The sequence below is a fragment of the Phoenix dactylifera genome, chromosome 8 (assembly GCF_051530095.1).
Source record: "Phoenix dactylifera cultivar Ajwa chromosome 8, Ajwa_hap1_PhDact_Kaust_v1.1, whole genome shotgun sequence".
Lineage (NCBI taxonomy): Eukaryota > Viridiplantae > Streptophyta > Magnoliopsida > Arecales > Arecaceae > Phoenix > Phoenix dactylifera.
The window spans coordinates 14,319,977-14,343,760 of NC_143197.1; the positions used below are offsets into that span (position 1 = coordinate 14,319,977).

Genomic DNA, 23,784 nt, shown 5'->3' on the forward strand with positions numbered 1-23,784 from the left:
TATTCTTTGTATTTGATGATGCTAGTTGTTTCATGAATCAATAGGGGTGTAAATGGGTCGGATTGGGTCGGATCCTGGATGATTCCGATCCGACTCGGTTTTTTGTTCGGGTTCTAATTTTGGACCCAGACCCGACTCGGTTGAAGATCGGGTCGGGTCCGAGTCGAGCCCGGGTCAGATCCGGGTCCGCGTCGGATCGGGTTCGGATCTAAATCGGGTCCAATTTTGTGTGCTTTTGGGAAAGGATTTGGGCAATTCTAATTTGGTCATATCATAATTATGAGGTGATGGGTGACCCATGACTTGAAAGACTTGCAATTGACCTCCAGTCAGAACAGATGACCCCCGACTTACTAAGTAAGTCGGTCTACAAGCCAAATTTCATATCACACTATTTTTTGTCCATATGACTGATTGGACGGAACTTGGTGTCTCCCGGCTCCCCTCTCACGAGGGCAAAAAAAATCCCAGACCTTCTTCCAAAATCCAATTCCATTGCAGAAAACTGGCACATGACCCATATTCAGTTCGGTGTTCCCTCTCTTGCTCCCTGCAAAAGTTAAAAAAAAAACAGAAACCAAAAAACAGAAGGAAAAAAAGAAAAAAAAGCCTGCTACCGAGACACCAAAGGTATCAACAGTGTAATAGACCAAGAGAGGATCCTCATGGACCAATAGTGCCACGACCCACACAAAAAAAAGAAAAAAAAAACTCTGTTTTGCTTTTTCCCCCTCTTTCTTTCTCTCTTCGGATCCATTCGGGTCGGGTCAGATCCGTTCGGTGAACCCAGACCCGACCCAGAAAATGATTCGGATCCAATTTTAGGACCCGACCCGGACCCATGGGTCCTAAAATTCAGGTCGGGTCGGATCTACGCAGGTCGGGCCGCGTCGGGTCTCGGGTCGACCCAACCCATTTACAGCCTTATGAATCAATGACCCTAATGTGTGTTCCTAAAGTTTAATGTTATTCATGAACCAGTGACCCTATTCTTTATGTTATCCATGAATCAGTGACCCTATTTTTTATGTTCTGATTATCCAGGAGATGATGTGGGATCTGCAACGTGCTCCGAAGCGATAGAGCTACATGGCAGTGAAGCTGGATGTGAAGAGAACCTATGATAGAGTCTGTTGGTGCTTCCTTAGGTTTGTATTAGAGAGCTTTGGCTTCCACAAAATCTGGATAGCCTGGGTACTTGGCTATGTGCAGAGGCCGTCTTTTTCCATCCTGATCAATAGGTTATCGTCGCCTTTCTTCCACTCTGCCATTGGGCTTCGCCAAGGTTGCCCCTTGTCCCCCTACTCGTTTATCATTTGTGTTGATGTGTTATCTCGCACCCTACAAGTTGCTTGTCGAGAGCGGGAGTTAGATGCCTATGTGCCAGCCCCTAGTGCCCCAGCTGATCTCCCATCTTTTATTTGCAAATGTCTGCCTTCTCCTTGTCAAGGCAAGGACAAGGGACGCATTGGCCTTCAGAGGTGTCCTGGAGGACTACTACGAGGCATCAGGGCAAAGAGTGAACCTTCACAAGTCTACCATTTGCTTCAGTCTGAAGATGGAGTTCGGGCGAAGGAGAAGATCAGGGGGCCGAGGAGCTATTTGAGCGTCTCTATTACGGAGAGGAGACTACAGGTGTTAGAGTGCCTTAGCATGGGGCAGCGTATCCAGGAGCGGCTGGAGGGCTAGAGGACGGCCTCATTATCCATGTTGGATAGGTTGACACTAGTTAAGTCGGTCTTGAGCTCTACGCTGGTATACCTCATATCCAACAATATTGTCCCGAGGATTATGCTGATGAGAATTGAGCGACTTCTCCAAAACTTTCTCTAGGGCTCACATGGTGGCAGTCATGGAGTGCATCTGTCGGCATGGGAGATAGTCTGCCAGTCGACTCACAAGGGAGGGCTGGGTGTCTAGTCTTTTCTTACGAGGAGAGAGACGCTGATTGCTTGGAATGCGGCGAGACTTGTACTTGAGCCGTGGTGCTTTTGGGGTGAGGTGATGACTGCCCTCTATGGATCGGTGACGGCGAGCAAAGTAGCTCAGAGTGGCCGGAGGTGTTCCTTCCTTTGGCGGAAGATCTGTAGGTATGTACCCATTGCCTTGGCTAACTTCAGGTGACTGATCGACGATGGGTGCAGTGTAGATGTAGTGGAGGACCCTTGGATGGACACTCTTCTAGTGAGGCTCTGGCCGACCATGGTCAATGTTGAGGACACGGGCGGACTTCGGATTTGTGATCTTCTTTGCCCTAAGGGGGCAAGATGGGATACCAGCCGGATTAGCTATCTGTTTGGGGAACACCTCGCAGAGAGAGTCTGGTCGCTGCTAGTTCTAGGGAGTGCTTGTCTAGATGTGAGGGCTTGGAATACGTCATGCAACCCTAGAGTCAGAGTGAAAGATATCTATTGCATCCTTCATAGTGGGCAGCATTCGAGGCAGGACTGTGCTTGGATCTAGAGGTTCGGTCTTCATCCGAGGGTGGCCCTGTTCCTCTGAAAGGTGGGTTGCTGACGAGATTGGTGCTATGCAGGTGGAAACTAGGCATCCAACCTCAGTGTTGTGGGCGCCAGTTGGATGAGACCATGGATCACGCTTTGTTACAGTGCGAGCGACCTAGGAGGGTCTGAAGGCTCGTTGATATCCTGCCAGATGCTCGGTGCCATTTGGGCCCCTTCATGCAGGCACTTAGATAGCAAGAGGATCCAACTTTCTCACCGCTATCGCCGGAGAAAAGGGCTTCTTGGCCATCGCAAATCAATAAAACCATAGATTCTGCGCACATATCTGGCTGAATAGGAACGACTGATCTTCAAGAGTCGGAGGGGCCCTTTGAGGGTTGTGGTGGATAGAGCTATCCGGTTGGCCGAGGAGGTCATCGAGGCTACTGTGACTGTTTCATCTGGGTTAGCTAAGGATATCTGGGTCTCCCCCACTGCTGCTTTAGATCCTAGGTATGTGCTCACATCCTAGAAGCCCCCATCCTCTGACCATTTCAAGGTGAATTTTGATGGTAGTTTGACTGATAGTGGAGACGCCGGTGTTGCCTTTGTGATTAGGGATTGCAAGTCCAGGCTGATTGCGACAGGAGGGCGGCACACCTTCGAGCCATCTGTTCTGCGGGCGGAACTTAGGTCCGCATGAGAGGGTGTCTTTTATGCGAGAGTAATGCAGTTGGATCAAGAAGGCTGAAAGCCCGGCAGGTGAGTTCTGGAGGCTCGATGCATCATTCTGGAGGGGGACTCAGTGGAGATGGTTGAGAGGATTCTACGGAAGGGGGCGGGGTTCACCGATCAGCCGATCTCAGGGGATGTCCGACGCTTACTGTATGAGTGTGATATCTTCCAGGCTATGCATGTGTTTCGAAAGGTGAACAGAACTGTTGACCGAGTCACCTCCTTTGCTACTCATCACTCTGGACTGTTTCTCTAGACCCTAAATGTACATATTCCTTTAGGAGACATTTGGTAACCCCAACAGGATCACCACGGTAATCTAAGATTCCCGATGATCTAAATGCTGGGGTAATTTGATCTCCAGTGATCTAAGATCAATATGTTTGGTAAGCCATAGTCCAATGATTAAAAATCTCCAGGTATCCATAAGTAACTTATTTAGTATATAGTAAGGAGATCCAAGATCTCGGACCACATAATACCACAAATGCCCCTAATATATCTTAGATGAATTTTTTATGTATTTTAATTCTCATGAATCAAAAATGTAAGTCTATATTTTAGTTCTTATAATAGGCCCATAATTTTGTCGCATATTCTACTTTTAGTAGCCCTTATCATATATTGATTAATCATATAAAATATATTAATTATTAATATATTCTATAAAAATATATTTATTACTCTTATAAATTATTAATCTTATAAAAATATGTTATTTTTCATTATAGAATTAATATTTTTATTTATGCTTATAATAGATTTTTTAATACTAATAATTATTTTGATTAGGAAAATAAGATAAAAAGGAGTAATATATAAAATATTTTCATTATATAAATATAAAAGAAAATAATATATTTCTACTATAATTTAAAATTATCCTTCAATAATAATAGAATAATAATATGATTAGTAATATATCATAGTATAATATATAATATCAATATAATATTATATATATATATATAACATTTACATTGATGGTATATTGATATATCAATTTTTTGGCTAAATTAAGGGGTATTTTTGTCTTTAATTTTCAACCCAGGATCACTGCCCTGGGATGATCTTGGATTCCTGACCTCAAGGACGGGTATAATATTTTTGCCCTGGTGGGTCTTTCTCTTATTTAATAAATGTCTGGAACCTTGGATTACTAATTGGTGGAATACCGGGAAATCCGAAACTTTTTGATCCCATCACCGGGTTGGGCGGTGATTTGAGGAGTGGAGGTGATTTAGAATTACCGCTACGTAGGATTACCGTGGTGCAACCAAACACGGTGATCTCATCACCTCCACTCACATCATCTTTGATCCTGGGACGATCACCCTATATCAAATGCCGTTTTATCATTATGGAGCATTTTAGCTTTTGATTCTGTAGGCAATACTTATGCGAGATTAGTGTAAGTTGTCGGTAGAGAAAAAAAAAGAAAAGAAAAAAAAAGGAACGAGTTTCATTTGCAGCCGAAGGGGAGTGGAGAATCCAACGTGGCAGCACGCGGCGCGTTAGCCGTCCTCCGCTTTATTCCTCACAAGAAATAAGCCCATGGTGCCCACTCGATAGCCGCCCGGCGCCCCACCCAGTGGCTCTCCCTCTCCTCCTCCTATCTTCCCCTCCCTCGTCTTCTGCGTCGGCCGGGATACAACAGTGAGACGCGAACCAAGCACCAAACTCGTCAGAATGGAAGCACTTATATTGGATCTCCACGAGATCGGGGCGGTCAAATTCGGCAGCTTCAAGCTTAAATCCGGCATCACCTCCCCCATCTACATCGACCTCCGCCTCATCGTTTCTTTCCCCTCCCTCCTCTCCGGCATCGCCGACCTCCTCTTCGCCGCCTCCTCCTCTTCCGCCCCCGCCCCCGCCCCCGCCGCCGCCTTCGACCTCGTCTGCGGCGTCCCGTACACCGCCCTCCCCATTGCTACCGTCCTCTCTGTCTCCTTTTCCGTCCCCATGATCATGCGCCGCAAGGAGATCAAGGACCACGGCACCGGCCGCGCCGTCGAGGGCGCCTTCCGCCCTGGCCAGATCTGCCTCATCGTCGAGGACCTCGTCACCAGCGGCACCTCCGTCCTCGAGACCGCTGCCCCGCTCCGTGCCGAGGGCCTCGAGGTGCGCGACGCCGTCGTCGTCATCGACCGCGAGCAGGGTGGCCGCGAGAACCTCGCTGCCCAGGGCATCCGCCTCCACTCGCTCACTACGCTCACCGACGTCCTCCGGGTTCTCGTCACCCACGGGAGGGTGTCCATGGAGAAGGCCGCCGAGGTCCGGGCGTTTTTGGATGCCAACCGAAGGGTCGCCGTCGTGGCGGCGGCGGCGGCGGCGGCGCCGAGGTCTAGGGTTAGGGTTTCGTATGGGGAGAGGGCGGGGATGGCGAAAAACCCAATGGGAAAGAGGCTATTTGAGGTGATGGAGAAAAAGCAGAGCAATCTCTGTTTTGCGGCGGATGTCTCCACTGCGAAGGAACTGCTCGATATCGCCGACAAGGTGCGAACTTTTGCATTAAGTTTTCATCTTTTTATCCATATTTGTCCTACCGAGATACCAACTGGTATTTTAATTATTGATTCTAGCCTGCTGAAATTTTAAAGAACAGAACTGTATAATGGATGATTTGAAAGTCAGAACCTTTTTGTAATGCATTATGTATACTTGTAGTGATGATCTAGATGTATGTAGCATTAGCACAAACGTATGTGGCCTTTTCAAACGATTTGTTTAAGCTATTCTTTTTCCAAGAGTTAACGACAATTTTTAAATAGTTATAGTAGTCGTCTCATTTCGGGTTTCATTTAATTTGAATAATGTTATTAGAATTCTTTTGATAGTTTGATTCATCTGTGATTACTTGTCATGTGGATTATCAATTTTTAGTTTTTCCATCGCAGATGTCTCTTTTGCATGATTGATTCTATTGGATTAGTAACAAACAGAGGAATCATTCTGATACTAGTTAGCTTAGGTGAAGCATTGTATGGTTGATAAACGTACTTCACTTGTTCAATCTGTTTGATTTTTCTGCAGATTGGACCAGAGATTTGCTTGTTGAAAACACATGTGGATATATTGCCTGATTTTACATCAGATTTTGGCTCTCAGCTCCACTCAGTATGTCTCCCTTCAACAACATAAACCACTATAGTTTTTGAACTCTATGTAATATTTTTGATTCGTGTATGTTAGATAATATTCAAACAGCATGTACAGCCATACAATCATTCATAGATTCAATGTAGTTCTGATATTCCTTTGGAAGGTGTGATCGTTGTGCTCATTTGTGAACTAACAATTGATGCACACAAATACAACACACATATATTTAACACAGAAACCTGTATAAACTAATCTCACTAATGTGGACCCATAACTGCCCCATGTAATTGCCCTTTTTTTTCTTATTTTTTGATGCTAATGGACATGTCTTTATTTATATACTATATAATAGCTTCAAATGTGGGATCCAGTGTTCTTCACCCTGTTTTTGTTTCCAACCCTCCTCCACAGCTGCAGGACTCCTAAGTCTTATTTTCTCTCTTTTATGTTATAGTTACCAATTCTATCTATCTTTTAATCAAGTCATGTATAGAGCATGTGGCAAGGACTAGTTTGTATTAATTGTATTTAGTTTGCGTCAATGAGACCAAAGAATGTATATATATTCTTTAACATTTCTTATACGTGCTGAAATGCTAATATTATTGCACCCTTCATCCATTCTTTAATTTGCCAAGCATAACTTGTAATTGTTTATATGCCTCTGTAGTGATTCATTCTCTTTGATTGCCATACACATAGCCAGGGGCTTTATTTGTCCTTTAAAGCTGGTTTTATGAGTCCTTATCAACAATTGCTACCAAGGTTTCTATATACTGTTGAAATGGACCTTGTTCTGTCCCACTGTTTCAGTTGGCCATCTAGCATGAGATCTTTGTAAGTTTATGACACTTTGGCCTCAATATTATCAAAGCTATATATATCAGTCCACTAGCATAAAATGTTAAAGGCAGCAGATACGTATCTGACACTTTAAGTTACTGTAACATCTACGTGGTATCTTCACTTAACCTATTGAACCACACATACTCTGACAAGAATTTTGTTAATTAAACAAATAACGAACATCTGCACTATCTAGAAAGAGCTGGTGATATAGAAATCCAAAATTCTAGCTTGTCATCTTGCAGTTCTTGTTTTATTGCATTTTTATAGGTTGATCATTGTACTTAAACATTGCAAGTAAAACAATCAAGGTCTCAAATAGCTTCAACGAGGTGGATGAAGGAGGAACTTTTTTGGTGTAAAATTTACTTCATGAAGCATGATGTCTCCCATGGCTCTTGCCGTCCAGTTTGACCTGGTGATAGTTTGATTCAGACTTTTGCTAGAAGTTTTCTGTCAATTGGAGAAAATCCTTCTAGATTTCTTGGATTTTTCTGTCAGTTGGAGAAAATCTTTCTAGATTTCCGTTCTTTAGACGTGTTTTGCACAAGGAAAAAACAGGTGGAGACACAGTTTGAGTCATGGGACATGAATATAAATATAAAACGCAAGAGCTTTATTTGTAAATATTAATTCATTAATGTGGGATGCAAAACTCTTGCCCAATAGTGGCTTCCGCTTTTGGGTATTGAGGATGATAGTGTTATTTTGATGATTAACAAGCAATAATCGAGAGTATGTTATAAGTTAATTCGATACTTCATTTATAAGTCTGTTACTCTCAGTATATTTGTATAACAAGTTAAAGATGCATTTCATTGTTTACTTGGATGAATCTAACCTTGAGTTGCAGCAAAGTGTGGATTGAGTCGACCCCAAGGTTGATTGGGTCGACCCCGGCACATCAAGAAAGCATTTGGCACACTTATGCAAAAATGGCACATATGAACAGTAAGTTGGGTCGACCCAAGGAAAGCATGAGTCGACCCAAACTTCAAGCTTCTCAACAACTCAGAAAATGGTTCTCTGGAAATACTGAGAGGGTCGACCCAAGATGAAGTTGAGTCGACCCAAGCTTGAGTCGACCCAAACCCTGAGAGGGTCGACCCAAAGGCAAGACAGAACAGATGATAGAAAAGGTTCTCTGGAAACCCTGAGAGGGTCGACCCAAGAAGAAGTTGAGTCGACCCAACTGAACCTTGAGTCGACCCAAAGAAATGTTGGGTCAACCCAAGTGAAGGAAGGCTGAATTGCAAGTTTCTGTGGTTCTGAGAGGGTCGACCCAAGGAAAGTTTGAGTCGATCCAAGTGAAAGTTGGGTCGACCCTAGGACAGGTTGAGCCGACCCAAACACGGGCAGAAGCATAACGGCTAGTTCTGCAGAAGTACTTTTTGTCCTTCCAACTGTGAGTAACGGCTAGTTTTTGAATTCTAACCATTGGGGCTTGTCCAATGGATGAAGAAAACTATTTAAAGTGGCACTATTCATCATAGAGAACATTCTTTCCAAAGAATATCAAAGTGTATACAAGAAAGAGAAAGTGCCCTAATCTTCTTCATCCAAGTGCTTCATTCAAGAGTCAAAAGAAAGTGGTTGAGCAGATTCAAAGAGTCATTAAGAGCTCCATCCACCCTTGAAGAGTGAAGCATCCTTGACAAAGAAGAGAGAAGTCACATCAAGCGATAACTATTCTCTAAACTCTTCTTTGTAGATTATATTGTTATATTTGCTCATCTAGGAGCTTAAATCTTCTTTCTTTGTTTATTAAACTCCTTGTAAAGGTTAGTTGGTTAGCCCGCAAAACCAACGGAATAGGTTGATTGGTGAACCCGTAAAACCAATTGTAAAGGTTCGTTGGTGAGCCCGTAAAACCAACATAGGTTCGTTGGTGAGCCCGTAAAACCAACATAGGTTTTTGGTGAACCCGGAAAACCAAAGTGTAAAGGTTTTTGGATTGTGAGCCCGGAAAACAATTCAACTGTAATCCGCGGGATTATAGTGAATTTCCAAGGGGTCGCTTGGGGAGTGGACGTAGGTGCTAAGGAGAGCACCGAACCACTATACTTCTTATTGTTTGTATTGTGATTTGTTTATTTCACTAACTCATCAATTAACATAAGTAAGTTAGTTAAAAATAAGAGAAACCAATTCACCCCCCCTCTTGGCTTGTCACCTTGGGCAACAAGTGGTATCAGAGCAAGGTGCTCCAATAGTACTTATTGATCTCACAATCAAGAGTTAAAGATCATGACAACCCAAGTGGGATGTTCTATGAGTGAGGGGCAATCCACAAATAGACCTCTATTTAATGGCACAAACTACACATACTGGAAAGCTAGGATGAGGATATTCATTTAAGCTTTAGACTATGAATTATGGTACATCATTACTAGAGGACCTCACACACCCACACTTAATATAGAGGGCGCTATCATACCCAAACCAGAAATAGATTGGAATGAAAGTGATAGAAGATTAGCACAGTTAAATGCAAAAGCAATTAATGTACTTTACTGTTCATTAGATGTAAGTGAATTTAATAGAATATCTACTTGCATCTCCGCAAAAGAAATTTGGGACAAACTTGAGGTCACTCATGAAGGGACTAATCAAGTTAAGGAGTCAAAAATAAACATATTAGTACATAAGTATGAACTGTTTAAAATGGAATCCACTGAGTCCATAACTGATATGTTTACTCGTTTTACTGAAATTATAAATGGGCTTAAGAGTTTAGGAAAGTCTTATACTAACTCTGAATTGGTGCGAAAAATTTTCAGGTCTCTACCAAGAGTTTGGGAGGCCAAGGTAACTGCAATTCAGGAAGCTAAGGACCTCAACACATTGCAATTAGAGGAACTTCTAGGATCACTCATGACCCATGAGTTGACCATGAGGCAAAATTCAGAAGATGAGGTCAAGAGAAGAAAGCCTATTGCCTTAAAGTTTACCACCCCTAAACAACAAACTGAGTTGGAAGATTCAGATGATGATGAATTGGATGAAGAAGGAATGGCTATGCTTGGAAGAAAATTCAGAAAGTTTATGAGAGGTAAAAATAGATTTCATAAAAAGAAACCCTTTTTCAAAGGTAGCTCAAGCAAAGAAAAGGATAAGGACAAAGAAAAGGAAAAAGAAACTCCTATTTGTTATGAGTGTAACAAACCCGGGCATTATAAGATAGATTGCCCAGAATTGAAATGGATGGCAAGAAAACTGAAAAAGAAGAACTTCATGGCTGAATGGAGTGAAAGTGAGGAGTCAAGTTCAGAAGAGGAAGATCATCAAGAGACGGCCCAAATGTGTCATATGGCCAATGACGATGAGGTAGATTCTGAACTTGAATGTGATTTTACTGTTGATGAATTACATGATGCATTTTTAGAACTAATGGAAGAACATAAAAAAACTAATCAATAAAAATAAAGTTCTAAAAAAAGAAAATCAATCTCTTATTAAAGATAAGTTAAAACTATTTCATAACTATGAAACATTAAGTAGGAAACTCACAAATGAAACCAAGAATCTAATTGCTGAAAATGTCAAGTTAAAAGAAGATGCTGAAAAATATAAATCCTTAGTAGATAAGTTTACACTTAGTTCAACCAAATTAAATATGATTCTTGATAGTCAAAAAGCTGTATATGATAAGGCTGGATTAGGTTACAAAACAAATAGGAAACAAAAATACTTAAAGAACATTTTTGTTAAAGCTAAAAATGAAAATATTACTTGTCATTGCTGCAATAAATTAGGACATAAAGCATATGAATGTAACTATAGAAAGTCCAGTCAAAACAAATTGAGTAATAATCATAAGATTAAATTCAAGAAAGTTTGGGTTCCAAAAGGAACATCAAGTACTAACCCTAAAGGACCCAACATAGTTTGGATACCTAAAGCTCTTTCTTGATCTTTATTGCAGAGGTGTCCTGCAGCTAATAAAGTGGAAAAACGATGGTATCTAGATAGCGGCTGTTCAAGACACATGACCGGTGACGTAGACCAATTTGTCACCTTGGAATCTAAGAAGGGTGGAGTAGTAACCTATGGAGACAATGGTAAAGGGTATATCATTGGAAAGGGTAAAATTTTCATTACTCCATCTATTTTCATAGAAAATGTCTTATTAGTTAAGGGTTTGAAACATAACCTACTTAGCATAAGTCAATTTTGTGATAAAGGATTTAAAGTCACATTTGAAGCATCAGTATGCATAATCACAAATTCTAAAGATAATAGCATTGTACTTGTAGGACAAAGGCAAAGAAATATTTACATGGTAGATCTACATGATTTAGGCAAGAAAAATGGATTATGCTTAATTACTAATGAAGAAAAGAAAAATGAAACAAGTTGGCTTTGGCATCGTAGACTAGGACATGCTAGTATGGAATTAATATCAAAACTAGTCAATAAGGAATTAATAAAAGATGTGCCAAAGTTGATTTTTGAAAAGGACAAAATCTGTGGACCATGCTCATTGGGAAAACAAACTAAATCATCCTTCAAATCAAAGAATATAGTATCAACAACTAGGCCTTTTGAACTCATACACATGGATCTATTTGGACCCACTAGAACTGCGAGTCTAGGAGGGAAGAAGTATGGACTAGTTATTGTAGATGATCTCTCAAGATATACATGGGTTTCATTTTTGGCACATAAGAATGAAGCATTTTCAGAATTCTTGAAACTTTATAATAATATCACAAATGAAAAGAAGCTCACCTTAGTAGCAATTCGAAGTGATCATGGTACTGAATTTGAAAATCAACACTTTGAAGAATTGTGTAATAAAAATGGTATTTCACATCAATTTTCAGCACCTAGAACGCCTCAACAAAATGGGGTTGTTGAAAGGAAAAACAGGACATTGGCAGAAATAGCACGCACGATGTTGTGTGAGTCAAATCTTCCAAAGTACTTTTGGGCTGAAGCTATAAGCACTGCTTGCCATATTCTAAATCGAGTTTTAATACGACCAATAACCAAGAAAACTCTTTATGAACTTTGGAAGAATAAGAAACCAACTGCTAAATATCTTAGAGTATTTGGATGTAGATGTTTCATCTTAAACAATAGTAAGGAGGATCTAAGTAAATTTGATGCCAAGTCAGATGAAGGTATCTTCTTAGGATACTCCACATCTAGCAAAGCATACAGAGTATTCAATAAAAGAACCCTTGTAGTCGAAGAGTTAGTTAATATCATATTTGATGAGTCTGATAGTGAGTCTGCTAGGAAAGAAAATATTCTTGATGATGATACAGGAATTATTAACTTTGAAAAGTTGAATATTGATGACGTGCCAATTCAAGATAAGGGAGATGATTGCGTGCCACCACAATCTCAAAACTTGCCAAAGGAATGGAGGTATGCATCTGGACACCCTAAAGACTTAATCATTGGTGATCCATCTCAAGGGGTAAGAACTCGATCCTCTCTCAGAAATTTGAATGATTATCTTGCTTTTGTTTCACAATTAGAACCTAAGACTTATGAAGAAGCTGAAAAGATACTAATTGGATAAATGCCATGCAAGAAGAATTAAATCAATTTAAAAGAAGTAATGTATGGACATTAACTGAAAGACCAAAGCATAACTCTGTAATTAGAACAAAATGGATCTTTAGAAATAAATTAGATGAAAATGGGTTAGTTATAAGAAATAAAGCTAGACTTGTAGCTAAGGGATACAATCAAGAAGAAGGGATAGATTTTGATGAAACATTTGCTCCTGTAGCTAGATTAGCGGCTATTAGATTACTTCTAGCATTTGCATGTTTCATGGATTTCAAATTGTATCAAATGGATGTAAAAAGTGCATTCTTAAATGGTTTTATAGAGGAAGAAGTATATGTAGAGCAACCTCCTGGTTTTGAGAATCATGAATTGCCAAATCATGTGTTTAGATTACATAAGGCATTATATGGATTGAAGCAAGCACCTAGGGCTTGGTATGATCGATTAAGCAAATTTCTGCTTAATAATGACTTTAGTAGAGGAAATGTAGATAAAACACTGTTTCTCAAAAGAAAGGACGAAAATCTATTAGTGGTACAAATATATGTAGATGACATAATCTTTGGTGCCACAAATGATACTCTTTGCAAAGAATTTGCTGATCTAATGCATGGAGAATTCGAAATGAGTTTGATGGGAGAACTAAGTTTCTTTCTACGATTACAAATCAAACAAACTAAAGAAGGTATATTCATTCATCAAACTAAGTATACAAAGGAAATACTAAAGAAGTTTGGGAATGAAAATCATAAGGGAGTAGGCACTCCAATGAATCCTACTAGTAAGCTAGACAAAGATGAAAAAGGAAAGAGTATTGATATTAAGCTTTATAGAGGACTAATTGGATCCTTGCTCTACCTTACTGCTAGTAGACCAGACATCGTATTTAGTGTAGGAATATGTGCTAGATACCAATCAGATCCTAAGGAGTCACATTTAAGTGCTGTTAAAAGAATCCTTAGATATTTAAGAGGAACTACGAACATAGGATTATGGTACTCAAGAGACTCCTGTCTAGATTTGCTTGCATACTCAGATGCTGATTTTGCTGGATGCAAATTAGATAGGAAGAGCACTAGTGGAACATGTCAATTCTTAGGAAACAACTTAGTATCATGGTTTAGCAAAAAGCAGAATTCAGTGGCACTGTCAACAGCTGAAGCTGAATATATAGCTGCTGGTAGTTGTTGTGCTCAAGTACTATGGCTTAAGCAACAACTAGAGGACTATGGAGTTAAGCTAGATAATATTCCTATTAAGTATGATAATACTAGTGCCATCAACCTTACTAAAAATCCGGTTCAGCATTCTAAAGCCAAACATATAGAAATAAGATATCATTTTATTAGGGATCATGTGCAAAATGGAAACATATGTATTGAGCATATATGCACTGAAAAACAATTAGCTGACATATTTACAAAACCCTTAAGTGAAGATAGATTCTGCACGCTAAGGAGGGAATTAGGCATATGTGATCATTTCTATTGAAGAGATATAAAAGGGAGCAAGCAGTCTCATGATACATTCCTCCCATTTCTAAAAATCCATGAAACATGAGTCAAAATTGTCATCTATAGATTCCCAACTCATGTATCATTGTCCCAGAAAGAATTCATAAGGATTGGAAGCAAGAAAAATTTTTAGAAGCAAAAAAGAAGAAAAAAAAAATTCTGAACTTGGGTCGACCCAACCCAGAATAGGGTCGACCCAACGTTGAGTCGACCCAAGAAAATTCTTGAGTCGACCCAACGTCGGGACCCCACTGTTAAAAGGGGGACCCGAGAGCTTTTTTAGGGCACTGTTTGCCCTTATCCTCTTCTGAAAACTCTATTCCCCACACTCCAAACTCCTCCAATCAACTACAAACGCTAGATTACTTCAAGATCTTGGAGAAATGGGACCCAAAAGAGCCGTAGCCAAGAGATCCGGAAGAGTCTCACGGATCCAACGTGAGGAAAGACATGCTACGGAGCCATCTACAGTGTCTCCACAACGTGAGGCACGTGCAGAGCCACCTCCTCCTTCCCCCTCAGTACAACTTGCAAAGTTTGCGGGGAGACTGGTTACAACGGGGAGAAGGATCCATTCCGAGTTCTTTGATCAAGAAGGGTTCCGTTTGGGGGAATGGATCCGAAGGCAAGGTTGGGAGTATCTTTGCTCCCTAGATGTGATGATCTACCCCGGACTAGTTCGGGAGTTCTATGCCTTCCTCAAAACTGGAATGGGATGGCTCATTTCGGAAGTTCGAGGAGTTAGGGTTCGAGTTTCCGAGGAGAGTTTGAGTGAGTTGCTTCATCTTCCCTGCGAAGGAGCCACTCCAGAAAAGCCTGAAAACAAGATGAGAGCCCTGCAGTTGATAATGGAGAATGAAGACTTCGACTTTTCGGAGAAGGTAATAGCAAGCTCTCTTTCTGCAGAAATGAGGTTATTGCTCAGCATCATAAATAGGATTTTATTTCCGAAGAGCGGGAGATTCGATCTCATCACAGAGCGAGATCTATAGTGATGGAGCATATTATTCAGGGTATTCCCCTGAATCTCCCGGCCATGATCCTGAGGCAGATGAGGAAGGTGATCTGCAACTCCAGAGTATCCCTGCCTTATGGTATGATACTCATCTTGATCTTCCGACAGCACGACATATCTGTCGAGGGGGAGATCTCCAGGCAGTTACTTCATACTGATACATACACTGCACGATCACTTATACGCATGGGCTATGAGAAAGTGAACGGGCAGTGGGTTCATACTGGAGCAGGGATTCAGGGTGATGCACCAGAGGGTGATGCACCAGATATTGGAGACCCTATCCCTGAGGATGAGGAGCATATGGATCATCCTACTGCACCTTCAGAGGCTGGACCATCGTCATCTGTTCCTGCGGGAGATACAGATGAGTTCTGGAGTAGGATGACAGAGCTTTTGTCAGCTCAGGCGAGGACTATCACTGATGGGCTGACGAGCAGATTAGACATCATGTCTGCTGATATCAGTGATCTGAGGGAGCAGATGGGAGCTCTACGGAGAGAGAGACTCATGGACCATCTGTGCCACAGGCTGCTGAGTCAGAGATTTCGGCACAGAGTCATCCAGCTCATCGTGCTCCACGACAGACTCAGTCTCACCAGGCTCGACCTCCCCTCGCCACGTACACTAGGAGGATGAGGACTAGATCCCAACCATTAGATACTCCCTAGGCTGATATTAGTATTTCTGTTTAGAGCCTAGGATAGGTATCTAGTTCTCATATGTATTTTGTGTTTATCATGTACTTTGAACTTTGATTGAGGAACATTGTATTTGCTTTTGTTTTTGGCATGATTGTACTAAAATGTTCCTATTTTGATCAATGAAGTTTGAATGTTTGTTATTTATTGTGTCTATTCCCATGCACCTATTTGATGATAACAAAAAGGGGGAGAAGTAAAGAAAGAGAAATAAGTTGTGTAAGAAAAGAGAAATAACTTGTAAAACAAATTGAAAATTATAATGGAAAAGCATATACATCTTAGAGGGAGCAATTTGTAACAATGAGAATGATCAAATCTAAAATTTCTATTAAATTTCAGAATTTGGCACATAGAATTTCAGAATTTGGCACGCACCTTTCACACCTCGATACATAACCTGAAACTCATGCTTTATCTCGAATTTTTGGAGTTTTATCTTTAATGAAATATAAATGAAAGAGGGAGCAATTCAAAAAGTTAAATTGGAAATATTTGGATGAAATAGGGGGAGACTTCACTCTCATATTTGAAAAACTGAAATTCAGCAACTTGAGCCCTTTTAAAACTGATTTTAAGATAAGTATCAATAGGCTCATACTCTATATTTTGTAATCATCAAAAAAGGGGAGATTGAGGATGATAGTGTTATTTTGATGATTAACAAGCAATAATCGAGAGTATGTTATAAGTTAATTCGATACTTCATTTATAAGTCTGTTACTCTCAGTATATTTGTATAACAAGTTAAAGATGCATTTCATTGTTTACTTGGATGAATCTAATCTTGAGTTGCAGCAAAGTGTGGATTGAGTCGACCCCAAGGTTGATTGGGTCGACCCCGGCACATCAAGAAAGCATTTGGCACACTTATGCAAAAATGGCACATATGAACAGTAAGTTGGGTCGACCCAAGGAAAGCATGAGTCGACCCAAACTTCAAGCTTCTCAACAACTCAGAAAATGGTTCTCTGGAAATACTGAGAGGGTCGACCCAAGATGAAGTTGAGTCGACCCAAGCTTGAGTCGACCCAAACCCTGAGAGGGTCGACCCAAAGGCAAGACAGAACAGATGATAGAAAAGGTTCTCTGGAAACCCTGAGAGGGTTGACCCAAGAAGAAGTTGAGTCGACCCAACTGAACCTTGAGTCGACCCAAAGAAATGTTGGGTCGACCCAAGTGAAGGAAGGCTGAATTGCAAGTTTCTGTGGTTCTGAGAGGGTCGACCCAAGGAAAGTTTGAGTCGACCCAAGTGAAAGTTGGGTCGACCCAAGGACAGGTTGAGCCGACCCAAACACGGGCAGAAGCATAACGGCTAGTTCTGCAGAAGTACTTTTTGTCCTTCCAACAGTGAGTAACGGCTAGTTTTTGAATTCTAACCATTGGGGCTTGTCCAATGGATGAAGAAAACTATTTAAAGTGGCACTATTCATCATAGAGAACATCCTTTCCAAAGAATATCAAAGTGTACACAAGAAAGAGAAAGTGCCCTAATCTTCTTCATCCAAGTGCTTCATTCAAGAGTCAAAAGAAAGTGGTTGAGCAGATTCAAAGAGTCATTAAGAGCTCCATCCACCCTTGAAGAGTGAAGCATCCTTGACAAAGAAGAGAGAAGTCACATCAAGCGATAACTATTCTCTAAACTCTTCTTTGTAGATTATATTGTTATATTTGCTTATCTAGGAGCTTAAATCTTCTTTCTTTGTTTATTAAACTCCTTGTAAAGGTTAGTTGGTTAGCCCGCAAAACCAACGGAATATGTTGATTGGTGAACCCGTAAAACCAATTGTAAAGGTTCGTTGGTGAGCCCGTAAAACCAACATAGGTTCGTTGGTGAGCCCGTAAAACCAACATAGGTTTTTGGTGAACCCGGAAAACCAAAGTGTAAAGGTTTTTGGATTGTGAGCCCGGAAAACAATCCAACTGTAATCCGCGGGATTATAGTGAATTCCCAAGGGGTCGCTTGGGGAGTGGATGTAGGTGCTAAGGAGAGCACCGAACCACTATACTTCTTATTGTTTGTATTGTGATTTGTTTATTTCACTAACTCATCAATTAACATAAGTAAGTTAGTTAAAAATAAGAGAAACCAATTCACCCCCCCCCCCCCCCCCCCTCTTGGCTTGTCACCTTGGGCAACAGGTATTCATATCAAGAAATTTATAGATTGGAATTTAGGAGGTGATACATGGAAGTATTCAGTATTTGTTAAAATAGGAATTTATATATGGTTTCCCATTTATCAAGATTTTTTTATAGCTAGTTTTGAAAAGTTATGAGGGGCTTAGGTATAAATTCAACAAATATTGGGTTTATTGTCAATATAATCTTAAATATATCATATCATGTGGGCTTTATTCACTTATCAGGTGCCTTGTTGCAAAGAAGGGTGGGTAGATAGTTGAACTGGCATATGAAGACATGGGGGTTTGGGTTATGGAGTAGAACATAGGTTGATTTTTGTGCAGAACGTCATGTAAACAAAATCAGGAGCAAGGCCTACTGTAGCTTCTTGGATGTGGTTGGAGGAAAGAATTTGAAGGGACACAGTATTTGATTGCGCATTAGTTCTGAAGTGGCTATTACTATCAATTTGGGGGCTTACCATAATTTCATTGATAATAGATGATATGTGTACTTACCATAGTTTCAGCTGTTTTTGCCCTTAATACAAGGGAAGTATATGTTGCCTCTTTCTAGATAACCTTTTATAAACTGATTTTTTGGGGGTTAGTTTACATTTTTAAACATTGGATTAGCTCTTAAGCTTTCTAAAGGTAGGTAAATTGGAGTTTATTTGACTTACAGAGGAACTTATATATGAGCTAATCATTCTTATAGTTTCCAGTTTTTACCATTAGCAATAAATGACTCTTTTTGTCATAATCCAGTAAATAACCATTAAGTTATTTGAATGATGTCAAATTATCTCTATCTTAGAGTGATTCCTATATCAAGAATGTACATATTATTTTTCCAAGTCGGCTATGATGAGTTATTTGTATCTGGCTGAAGATTGCAGAAAGGCATAACTTCCTGATATTTGAAGACTGTAAGTTTGCCGACATTGGAAATACTGTAACCATGCAATATGAGGGGTGAGATAGATTCTTGTTATTGTAATGCATATTACTTGTTTATCTTAATTTTCTTTGACTCGTAATTGTCAATATTTTCTGTTTAACATTAGATTCTTGAATTTATTTCTTCAGAGGCATATTCCGCATTTTGGACTGGGCAGATATTGTTAATGCGCACATAATATCTGGGCCTGGAATTGTGGATGGTCTGAAGTTGAAGGTTGTCTGAGCCTACTAACTGATCCTTGCCTGTGTTTTAAGAAGTAACCTGCCCCTAATTTTATTGTGCATATTTTTGTTTGATGTTCAAAGGGCTTACCTCGAGGTAGGGGACTCTTGTTGCTTGCTGAAATGAGCTCATCCGGTAACCTAGCTACGGGCAATTACACATCTGCTGCAGTCCAAATAGCCGAGCAACATTCAGATTTTGTCATTGGATTTATATCAGTGAATCCAGCATCATGGCAAGGGGGACCAGTAGATCCAGCATTCATCCATGCCACACCAGGAGTTCAAATGGTTTCTGGAGGGGATTCATTAGGCCAGCAGTACAACACACCTCATTCAGTGAGTTTTACCCTTATTGTGTTATTTTCTGATTTATTGTGGATTGATTGTACTCATTGGCATATCAGAACATTGTTGGGATTGATTTTCTTATGCTTCAAATATTTTGTCCTCCTGCCTTGTAAATCTGATACTAGACCAGCCATTAGAAAAGGAGCTTTATACCAGAGGAAGAAACCTTAGACTAGAAATTAAATTAGAACTTTGAAGTATAATGTGCCTAGATGTGTAGATTTTTCTTGGATGGTTGGTTTACTACATTCCTTTTTACATGGCAGGCCTGCCTTGTTGGGTCTTAATGTTTCCAAAGATGTTGCCATTATGGAGGCTAAAGCAGATTCTTTCAAGTACCATAGCCTACCTCTATTGGGTTAAATATTTTCTTTTGGCTTGCATCATTGAAATAGGTTCTAATACCTCCTGAACACTATATGGAAATCGCACAGGATACAAAAGTATTCTGGGGTTTATAGGAACTTTATGGAACCCTGAAGAAGCAACTTTTTTGATTCTAGTGTTCTTCTCCCACCCTCAATGATAGCAGCAGATTAAGCAGACAAATCAGAAATATAATGTGTTCAAGCAGGTTCTTGATTCATTATAATTTTATTTACTAGAATTTGATTTTGCTTTGAGGTTGAATTTTTTCCCCCTTGCGTTACTGAACAATCAGCAAAGAAAATTTTGCCTTACTGGTTTTAAGGTCATGAGTGATTTATTTGATGACATCATATAAACAGAAGTAACAATAAGCATAAAAGAAGTTATTATCTGATCCAGGTGCAGTGGTGAAAGTATTTTTTTTCTATAGGTTCTCGAGCTGTTTAGGAACTTATAATTGTAACAAATTTTTTATTGTGGAGTTCTTATTTGCTTCTGCAATGAATTTTTACTGCTTTGCAGGTAATCCATGATAGGGGTAGTGATATCATCATTGTTGGCCGTGGAATTATCAAGGCGGCCAATCCAGCTGAAGCAGCTAGAGTGTATCGAATTCAAGGCTGGGATGCCTATAAGGCCAGTTGCTTATGAGACTTCTGGCTTCAAATTTTGCTCATATATTTTATACACGATAAACTTTTTCATGGATGACTACATCTTTGTTTGTCATCCAGCTCTTGATTCGGTATCATTATGGCCCATGCTCATCATAACAGCAGCCAGAAAACCTGCAGCCTGATGATTCATGTTGTTTTTGATTGACTTATCTGATGCATGTTAATGTTTTACTGCAAACCTTATCAAAAAACGGCTACTTGGGTTAAGTAATATCAGAACTAATTCCATGCTCAGATGCCAAGTGACTTGAGTGCTTTCTAACCTTACCAGCATGGACCTCATTTTATTTCTAACTGTGTTGCATGCAAATATTTATTTTTACTTTGTTTTGTCAAACGTGGCTATATTTTCATGAGGAGAATTGAACTTTCCAAAGCCTATCCACTGGAAATTTTGTTTCTTGGGAAAACTCATTGTTGCCAACCGCATGGAGGGGGTCATATTATGGTTATTTCCCCCCGCACTTGGTCCTTGATAAGCATATGTTAAGCTGATTCATCTGCAATCCTAGCTTTTGGTGTATCGTACAGCCTTTTGCTTCCAGGCATTCTGAGATGCACCATTCCAGATGTTAGCATGTGTGGCCAAATTTTGACTTTGCCACAGTAATAGTTGAGTACTTTGGTCTCCCTCTTGTGGCTGCTTTGCTTTCTTTCCAACAGATTGCCCATTTTACCCATCGCTCTTGATGGTTAGCACTGCCACCTCAACTCTGGCCAGCTAGCTGCTAGAGAGCTGCAATGACATTGATCTGGGTTCAGAGTTTCTGGTGCTGATGGTGTCTGGTGATGATGGAGCCAAAAGGACCTCATTTATGCAATGGAACGGATGTTGCAGCAGTGCTACTGTGAGTGGGAACAGGCCACACTTACGGCTTGCTGAAGTTATAGGCTATTGAGCTCTAGCATTAGCTTTTTCCTCTCCTTTCGGGTTCTAGCTCCCGTCTTGCATGACAATTATTTACAGTGCGGTGGGATGTAGGTCGATGTAGGTCTTAAAAGCTGATATAGGTGTCAACACTGATCCCATGTAGAGTAGCATTGAACTGCTCGTCAAGAGACCATCCTCCAGATGGCTTGTTCCCTTAACCAACACATGTTGCAAATTCTTCATCCTTATTTTATTTTATTTTTTTTTGTCGTGAAAACGGCAATTCATATAGTTCTTAGGTGAGTACATTCTGTCAGATCAAAAAAAAGTAAAGAGTACAAGGGAGAGAGAATATCCTCCAAGAAAGTCCAGATGATCTCTTCGGAGTGTTGGACAACAAAGAAGGCGATCCAGTTTGCAGCACTGTTCGTCTCCCGAAATACATGTAGTGCCAAAAAAGAGCTCAGCTCCTGAATCAGTCTACGGGTGTCGCGGATAAAAGGATGATCATCACTATATCTGTCTACTCCCCGCACCCAATCAATCACCACTGAAGAGTCCCTCTCGAGGCATATACACTCAGCATTCAGTACCCGCCTCGCAAAGGAGATGCCTTCCCAAGCCACTCGTAGCTCAGCACCAACTGCAGTATGACCAAGCGTACGACGACCGCCCGCTGCTATCAACCTGCCGAGGTGATCTCTGATCACAAATCGGACCTCTCCTGACGTTCGGTCCCTTGATACACTGCCATCGAAGTTCACTTTGAGATGATCAAGGAATAGGAGGACCCAAGAAATAAGGGCAAATCTGGACACTATGACAGCGGAATGAGTATCCCAGATGTCTCTGGCCCACCCATAAGTGAATTTAGTAGTAACAGTGGTGACCTCCCCCGCATGAAGCGCTGCTCTGTCCACCACCATCCTCGGAAATAACCTCCTGCCCTTAAATAGACTGGCATTCCTGGCCAACCATATATGATAGACCAGGTATGCTCATAAAATCCCCGCCTCCACAGTGCTAGGACTCCGCATGGAAGCTCTCAGTCGATGAATCAAAATCCTGTACCAACTTCACCGCGAGGGACAGTGGAACAGGTGACCTACTCCATATGTCCCTAGCCCTGGAAAAGCGCAAGAGGACATGATTAATAGTCTCCTCGGTATCCGTACATACCTCGCAACACTGAGTGATGCGCACCTCTTGTCGGGCTAACAAACACCTAGTCAGTAAGCAACTCCATGCCACCTTCCAGATAGAGATGGGCATCGGGCCGTGCCGGGCCCGGCCGAGGCCCACCGGGCCACAGACCAAACGGGCCGTGCCTGGCCCGGCCTGTTACTAAACGGGTCGTGCCTGGCACGGCCCGCTTAACCTAAAGGCTAAGCCCGACACGACCCTAGGCCCGTGAGGTGGCGGGCCATGCCGGGCTCGGCACGGGTCGTGCCGTGCCATGGTAGAAGCGGTCGTGGAGGTCGGGGGGGAGGAGGACGGGGACGCAGCGAAAGTCGCGGCGGAGGCGGGCAGCGAAAGTCGCGGCGGAGGCGGGCAGCGACGACGTCATGGTGGGCGGGATCGAGGCCATCGGGGAGGCCGCGGAGGGTGCTGACGTGGAGGACCTCGACGCCGGCGGGGAGGCCGGAGCGGAGTTGGAGGACGAGGGCGTCGGGATCGTAGGAGAAAGACCAGCCGGAGGGAGCGGCGGAGTCGGGGGTCGCGCGGATGGGGAGGTGGTGCGAAACAATGATTCGGCGCTGCGGCGGCCGCGGCGACGGCGAGGCCGGCGGGGAGTCGCGGCGCCGGTGGTGGAGAGTATGCACGGATCCACCATGACACGGGGGAGGCGGGACGGGTGGCGGGGCGACGACGGGAAGTCCGAGTCGGCGGCGGCCAGGTCCAGAAGGTTCGCTGAGGACCTAGAAGGCATCTCCTCGTCTCCTAAACGTCGTCCTTTTCTTCTTCTTCTCCTTCTTCTATTCCTTTTCCTTCTGTTTGGGGATTAGGTTTAGGGTGAGGGTTAGGGTTTGGCTATCGATGGGTGTTGCAGAGGAGGAGGAGGAAGGAGAAAGCGGGGTTCATTTGGTGGGGTCTTCTTTAACTCGATCTCCTTCTACTTGCTTCTCTCTGGGGATTAGAGAAACGGAAGGCAAGGATAACCGGAGGAGAAGTCTCGGCTTTCCTCCTCCTTTTTGGTCCTCCGGACGGAATCGAGCTCGTCGCGGGCCATGCCGTGCTTAGCCCAGCCCAGGCCCTTATGGGCCGTGCCAGACTTGGTCTGTGGGCCAGAAATTCTTAACTCAGCCCGACCCCCTTTTATGAGCC

At 41.8% G+C, this 23,784-nt stretch overlaps 1 protein-coding gene and 1 long non-coding RNA gene across 5 annotated transcripts; one reads left to right on the forward strand and one right to left on the reverse strand.

Moving 5' to 3' along the window:
- Window positions 1–4,652: 4,652 nt before the first annotated feature.
- LOC103695627 (uridine 5'-monophosphate synthase / UMP synthase (PYRE-F) (UMPS)) lies at window positions 4,653–20,822 on the forward strand. Of its 4 annotated transcripts, XM_088702882.2 has the most exons (7): window positions 4,678–5,675; window positions 6,213–6,296; window positions 18,899–18,981; window positions 19,096–19,183; window positions 19,276–19,530; window positions 19,809–19,877; window positions 19,977–20,115. In XM_088702882.2, exons 1-6 carry the CDS (start codon window positions 4,869–4,871, stop codon window positions 19,827–19,829), a joined length of 1,338 nt encoding a protein of 445 aa, XP_088559008.1. In that variant the 5' UTR covers window positions 4,678–4,868; the 3' UTR covers window positions 19,830–19,877; window positions 19,977–20,115. The 4 variants fall into 4 exon arrangements, with proteins under 4 accessions (XP_038972952.1, XP_088559008.1, XP_088559007.1 ...); XM_039117024.3 differs by lacking the exons at window positions 19,809–19,877; window positions 19,977–20,115 and adding an exon at window positions 20,434–20,822 and having other exon boundaries at window positions 4,653–5,675; XM_088702881.2 differs by having other exon boundaries at window positions 19,809–20,107.
- Window positions 19,376–23,702, reverse strand: LOC148702685 (uncharacterized). Its single transcript, XR_015968009.2, has 2 exons — window positions 22,663–23,702; window positions 19,376–22,585 (listed from the first exon to the last, which is right to left on the reverse strand). It is a non-coding gene; the product is annotated as an uncharacterized LOC148702685 (long non-coding RNA).
- Between the last annotated feature and the right edge of the window lie 82 nt (window positions 23,703–23,784).

Excerpts from the sequence above, each read along its gene's own strand:
- LOC103695627 (XM_039117024.3), top strand. The coding sequence starts at position 4,869 with ATGGAAGCACTTATATTGGATCTCCACGAGATCGGGGCGGTCAAATTC. Across the intron at positions 6,297-18,898 it reads TTGGCTCTCAGCTCCACTCA|ATTGCAGAAAGGCATAACTT; the intron begins GTATGTCTCCCT and ends ATCTGGCTGAAG. Across the intron at positions 19,184-19,275 it reads TGGATGGTCTGAAGTTGAAG|GGCTTACCTCGAGGTAGGGG; the intron begins GTTGTCTGAGCC and ends TGATGTTCAAAG.